The sequence below is a fragment of the Triticum aestivum genome, chromosome 1D (assembly GCF_018294505.1).
Source record: "Triticum aestivum cultivar Chinese Spring chromosome 1D, IWGSC CS RefSeq v2.1, whole genome shotgun sequence".
Lineage (NCBI taxonomy): Eukaryota > Viridiplantae > Streptophyta > Magnoliopsida > Poales > Poaceae > Triticum > Triticum aestivum.
The window spans coordinates 49,704,833-49,711,633 of NC_057796.1; the positions used below are offsets into that span (position 1 = coordinate 49,704,833).

Here is a 6,801-nt window from a genome sequence, read left to right on the forward strand (position 1 = left end):
AGGATTCAGAGAGAAAAGCAACAAGATATTGAGCATCATAGAACTGGCTCAGTTATGAGAACAGCCTGGCAAATTCGTTGATAGGAAATTGACAAGCTTCTTCTACAAGTAATCTAAGGCTGGTTCAGCCTTAGAATGTACATGTCTAGTACTCTTCTACTGCAAGGTATATTACATGTCTAGTACAGAGATAAAACTTGACAAGCTTCTTATTCTTCTTGTACAAGTTATATTACATGTGTAGTACAGAGATAAAATTATATCCATGAACCAAGACTTCGAAGCAAGCATGAATAAAGTATAGCCAGCACAGATCATGTAATGTTAATTGTGTCAAGAACTAAATTTTCCTTGGTTGTGAGCGAGATTGTCAGCAAATTAGTTTGAATTGTACCTGCATTGCCACAGTGAACCGCTCCTTAGGATCGGGGTCATAGGCCTCAATCTGTTTGGTAGTCTTATTGGTGAAGTAGCCCACAGAGAGATCGTTTTGGGCGAAATGGAAGGTGTACAGTGCCTTGGAGAAGTACTCGGATTTGGGTAGGATCTCATGATAAATTCCGTCTGTAGAGCAAAATATCAAAAATTACTGTCGCGTTCTCTGAAATCTGAATGAAAATATGGAATATGACACGCCTTTACTCCTCACCCATTCTGTTATACACGAACTGGCTTCTCTTGGTGAATTGTTCCAACTCCCAGGTCTGCACATCCAAGTAGATCGGGCTGTAAATGAATGTCCAAAAAAGTATGAGGCTGTAATTGGAGATGAATATACCCCAATTAGATAGCTGTGACTGAGAGTCTGAGATAGATGATACACTGACATATGTACCGGCCGGCCGGCACCTCCGCGGAGATTTAATGAAAGACATTAGACATGATTGCACGGTATCAGGGAGGGACGAAGCTACATTACTCTCTCGCCGTGATTCAATACTGTCATACATGTAGCTCTCTTCTGCTTTGACATTGACCAAAAATACCGCACCTAATTACACTGGTCATACATGTACGTTCACATAAAGAAGAGAACGAAGCATCTCACTAATTTGACTACAAGAGGAAAAATACGCCACCGCCAATCCAACTCGACATGGCACGAATTCATCATCAGAGCACGTAAATTTCATTAGCTGGTACCATGAACCAAAATGATTAAAGAAACCCTGCATAAGCATCTCTGAAACATCCAACAGGAGACATGTGCACGCATTATGTATTTCAGTACCAATATAATGCAGCACAAATCTAACTATGTGAGGAAATAGACAGGGCTCAAGTGAAAATCATCTTACCTGAGCCAATCTCTCCTGCCTCCTCGCAATATTCCTCTCCCTGCTAGCTAGCCTTGCTCTTCGCACGCTTGGCCTCAAACTGGTCAGAGAGGGTCTTCTCTCTTGCCTTCTCAGCCTTGGACTTGTGGATACTCTCCATGAGGACCCTCTTGTTCTTGAACATGTTACCTTGACCTTCAGGTACATGTCATGAAACATGCAAGCATCTCAACACGCTGGGCGCCAAGGCCGTGCTGGCCTTCTCGACCACTGTGCCGCTCTCAGAGATCGCCTTCGCCGTTCTGCTCCTCCGTTACCTTCTCCTGGCCACGCTCGCCTTCCCGCAGCACCCTGGGAAGCCCAACCCGTCCTTGCCCGTCTTCCTCGGCCTCGCGCGCCTCCTCCTCGCCGCGCACACCGTGGGCGGGTTCCTCGTTGGTGCCGCGCTCCCGGCGCTCTACGTCCTCAACGGCCTCCGGTCCGAGGACACCACGGGGATCGCCGCCGCAGCCCCGCACGTGTTCCTGCTCTCCGCGCAGGTCTTCATTGAGGGGCTCACCGCCGCGGTCCCATGGCGGTTCTCGCTCCCCGTCAGGGCCGCCGTACCGGTCATGTACAGCGCGCGCAGGATGTTCGTGGCAGGGGAGTGGCTCCGGCAGGAGATGGAGGGGGTGACTGCGGCGACGGGAAGGGAAGGGGGCAGAGCGGCAGGAGGCTGGACGGGTCGAGGAGTTCCCCTGTGGCGGCGGCGGTGGCGTAGGAAACCTAGTGCGCATCGGACGACGATTCTGGCGGCTGCCATTGGCTGATGGCGATCACCTTCACGGCTGAGATGGACCATGCCGAGGAGTGGACTCGGCTGACGGGGACACGATCTAGGAGGAGCATGTAGAGGAGGGCTGGGGGAGAGGAGGACAGATCGTGCCGTGTGTGTTCTCTTTTTGCCCTAGCGTTCATCCAGATTGTGCGTTGTGGACTGGTGGAGGAGGAGCGGCAGACAACAATACTCAGTTATTTGTTTCCTAATTAATGTGATCGAGCAATTTTAGGTAAGGTTAATTAATTTTGATTTGGTCTTTAGAGATTGATCGTGATTGATTCTTTCACATAAAGACATTCCTCAATAACTTGCGCCGGAATGGAAAGTTCTGATCCGTTCAGATTTTTTTGTTGTGTGTAAGGGTGACGCGAAACTAAACCGATGGGGTGGGGGAGGTGACGAAAAAAAAACCAGCGGAAAAAAACCATGGAGACTATTTACCAACTGGTCTTTAGGAGCGGCAGACAACAATACTCAGTTATTTGTTTCCTAATTAATGTGATCGAGCAATTTAAGGTAAGGTTAATTAATTTAGATTTGGTCTTTAGAGATTGATCGTGATTGATTCTTTCACATCAAGACATTCCTCAATAACTTGCGCCAGAAATGGAAAGTTCTGATCCGTTCAGATTTTTTTGTTGTGTATGAGGGTTACGCGAAACTAAACCGATGGGTGGGGGAGGTGACGAAAAAAAACAGCGAAAAAAAACCTCACAGACTATTCACCAACTGCTCCATTAGGAGTAGGGATCAAGTTTCTTCAGGCTTGGTTTCGTTACCTTGACGTGTGCGATGCATCCAAAGGTGCGCAGGTGCTGAACGCTTGGACGGCGCCCACACCACGCCTCGTGTGGTGTCATCTTCTCAACGCTCTTTGTCGTGGATCTGTTGAGGAGATACACGGCCATCGTTACGGCCTGGCCCAGAAGCGTCCCGGCATGCCCTTGGCCTTTAGAAGGCTGCGCGCCATGCCGACGATCGTTTGGTTGCGCCTCTCCACTACGCCGTTTTGCTGGGGCGTGTAGGGCGCGGTGAGCTGCCGTCGCACCCCCTGATCGGCGAAGTACTCGCCGAGGCCGTGGGAGGTGAATTCATCACCTCGATCTGTGCGCAGCACCTTGAGCTTGTGCCCGGACTCGAGCTCCGTCATGGCCTGGAACCGCTTCAACGCCACCGACGCCTCGTCCTTGGCGGCGAGCAGTACCAGCCACATATGCCTGCTGTGGTCATCGACCAGCAAGAGAAAGTACCTCTTCCCACCCGGCGTTGGCAGGCTGATTGGTCCACACAAGTCGGCCTGGACCAGCTCCAGTGGTGTCGTGGCTCGGTTGAGCGCCCTGTCGGGGAAGGGTGTGTTGGAGTTAACCACGATTTAGTGTCCTGTCCGGTACGGACTAGGAGCAATCACCGAGTCGTACTTAGAGTAGGCTAGCTTAGCTTCTTTATATACTGCTGTACCCCTACGTTGTAATATTAACTCAGATCAAAGCAATACAAAGCATAGGTGCGACACGCACCTATTAGCCATCAAATATCTTGTGTTTCGCCGAGTTGTGCTAGTCCAGATCGATTAAGTATCCAGCCGTTGCTACGTACTAAGCTAACTAGCTTCAACATCCATCAGCTAGTTTTGTACGTGCACGTTGCCTCAGGAAGAATCAATCAAGCGTGGTTTCGTACGTACGTGTTCGGCCGACGGAAAGTACTCGTCAAGGAGCCGTCGTGCAACGTTTGATCGGGCCTGTGCCAACAATTGGTATCTAGAGCAAGGTTGGTCTTCTAGTAACGGAGGATCATGGCGGACGACGATAAGAACAAGCAACTGGCAGAATACTCCGGTGCGGCTAAAGTATTTGCTGCTCCGGCGAATTCGTCGTACCCACGATTTGATCGCGAGAACTTCGGGGTCTGGAAGGCCCTCATGGAGTGTGGTCTCCGGGCCAACGAGCTATGGGACGTGGTCAACCCAGGAGGCAACGCGTTCAAGAAGGAGGGAGCCGAGCACCGGAAGGATCGGCAGGCGGCGTCGGCGATTTACTCGGTGATGCCGATGGATCTCCTCCAACACCTGATCGCCAAAGAAACGGCGAAGGAAGCGTGGGATACCTTGAAGCTCATGTTCGAGGGACACACCCGCGTCAAGCAAGCCAATCTCCAAACTCTCCTAAGGAACTATGAGACTTTGGTCATGGGCGACAATGAGTCCGTGGATGCGTTCGCTTCACGGGTGGCTACTCTCATCAATCGGATCCGCGCGCTTGGTGAAAACCTCACGGAGGCCTCGGTTGTCCGGCGGTTCTTGCGCGCAGCCCCTCCCCGGTACCTGAAAATTGTCACAGCGATCGAGCAGTGCGTCGATCTTGAGACTCTCTCCATCGACGATCTCGTCGGACGCTACAAGGCTCACGACGAGCGTATGCGGTACAGTCTCGGGGATGGGAGGAACGATGAGAATGTCATGCTCACACGGGCTCAGTGGCTGGCGCTGGACTCAAGGAGAGGAGGCGAGGGCTCTAGCAGCAACACTCGCCAAGATCGTGCGCCAAAAGAACAAAGTAAGAAGAACGCCGGCGACGGCACTCCGAAGAAGAAGAAGTTCGACAAGCGCAAGATCAAGTGTCACAACTGTGGCATCATGGGGCACTTCAAGTCGGAGTGCAAGAAACCACCGAAGGAGAAAGCTCTCCTGGCCAAAGGAGGCGATGATGGAGACATGATGCTCACGGTCGAAGTATGCGAGCTAATGGACAAGGACAGTCCAGCTCCAAAGGCGCCGGCTACAGAGGTTGTCACGCTCATAGAGGAGGCAGTTTATCTTCACGATAAGAAGAGGATGAACACGTCGAGGCACGTGTGGTACCTCGACACGGGCGCTAGCAACCACATGACCGGCGACAAGGACCAGTTTTCTGAGCTCAGTGTTTCGGTGGGAGGCACGGTTCGGTTCGGCGACGGACGGACCGTTGACATCGCAGGGCGAGGTACTGTCCTGTTTGAGTTGAAGAACGGCGGTCACAAGGTACTCACGGATGTGTACTATATTCCCAAGCTAAAGAGCAGCATCATAAGTCTTGGTCAGCTCGAGGAGCGTGGTTGCAAGATTGTGCTCGAAGATGGCTATCTATGGGGGTATGACCGTCAGAGGATGCTAATTATGAAGGTGCAGAGGTCACCGAACAGGCTTTACGTCCTCAACTTGGATCGTGTGGATCCAGTATGTCTCTTGTCAAGCATGGACGACTCGGCATGGAAGTGGCACGCGCGCTACGGTCATCTAAATTTCCAGGCTCTTCGGCAACTTGGACAAAAGGAGATGGTACGTGGTCTACCGTGCATCAATCATGTTGACCAAGTGTGCGACGGTTGTCTCATTGGGAAACAAAGGCGAGCCCCGTTCCCAAGAGAGGGAAACTTTAGAGCGAGTAAAGCTCTTGAGTTGGTCCACGGAGACTTGTGCGGACCGATTACACCGGCCACCCCTGCCGGAAATAGATACTTCTTGCTCGTCGTCGACGACTTCAGCAGATTCATGTGGATCGTGTTGTTGAAGACAAAGGACCAAGCTTTGCAAGCCTTCAGGATAATAAAGATGGCGGCTGAAGTAGAATCTGAAGCCAAGCTGAAGGCCCTCCGTACCGATCGGGGGGGTGAGTTCAAGTCTCATGCATTCACTGAATTTTGCGAAGCTCAAGGGATCAAAAGGTATCTTACGGCGCCATATTCACCGCAGCAAAACGGTGTTGTGGAACGGAGGAATCAGACTGTGGTAGCGATGGCACGAAGCATGCTGAAGAGTAAAGGCATGCCGGGCAAATTTTGGGGTGAGGCGGTCAATACGGCCGTGTATTTGCTGAACCGGGCTCCAACCAAGAGTGTGGTTGGGATGACGCCGTACGAAGCATGGTACGGACATAAGCCCACGGTTGATCATCTTCGCACTTTCGGGTGCGTGGCGCATGTGAAGACAGTGACCGGGCATACTAGCAAATTGGCGGATCGGAGTACTCCAATGGTGTTGGTTTGCTATGAAAAGGGAACAAAGGCATACCGTGCGTGCAACCCCTCGACCAATAAGGTGGTTGTGACGCGTGATGTGGTCTTTGAAGAAGCGCGGTCATGGAATTGGAACTCCACCGAGCCGGTATACCCATCTTCTGATGAAATTTTCAACGTTGTTTACGATGATTATGAGCACGCAGATATTGATGATCAACCGAAGACGTCGAGTGCCGCGACGAGTAGTGCGAGCGGTGCAGTAGAGAAAAAGACGCGAGGAGGCACGCGCCAGAAGCTGCAGCAGCCGACGTGTCCGAGGGCACGTACGGCACGCCCGGCAGCAGCGCGCGCAGCGCTCGCTCTAGTGGCGTTGTTCCATCAGGAGGGCCAGAGCTGGCCACACCAGCTCGTGGCTCACGTGGCACAGCACCGGCCAGCCCATGCAAGAGCTTGTCGGCTGGAGGTGTTTCCAGCATGCAGCAAAGCAGCCCACGTGCTGCACCACGAGCACATGAAGTCCTTGTACGTGAAGGCCATGTACGTGAAGATGGTACACCTGTTTTGGCTGGTTCCTCTGAAGCTACAGCCAGTTCAGAAGAACAGCAATCGCCTGAAAACGGAAGTGTGGCAACTTCAGATGATGATTCCTCGTCTTCGACTATACAGGAGGCAAGGGAACGTCCGCCGACACCAGTAGTCTTCGACCAG

General features: G+C 52.0%; 1 protein-coding gene across 1 annotated transcript; it reads left to right on the top strand.

The window, feature by feature from the left end:
• The first annotated feature begins 1,096 nt into the window (after positions 1–1,096).
• Positions 1,097–2,086, top strand: LOC123157673 (uncharacterized). Its single transcript, XM_044575921.1, has 2 exons — positions 1,097–1,118; positions 1,479–2,086. The coding sequence occupies exons 1-2, from the start codon at positions 1,097–1,099 to the stop codon at positions 2,084–2,086; spliced, it is 630 nt and encodes a 209-aa protein (XP_044431856.1).
• Positions 2,087–6,801: the final 4,715 nt, after the last annotated feature.

Coding starts and splice junctions, on each gene's coding strand:
- LOC123157673 (XM_044575921.1), top strand. CDS start 1,097: ATGGCACGAATTCATCATCAGA. Junction 1,119..1,478: donor GGCACGAATTCATCATCAGA/GCACGTAAATTT, acceptor CTTGACCTTCAG/GTACATGTCATGAAACATGC.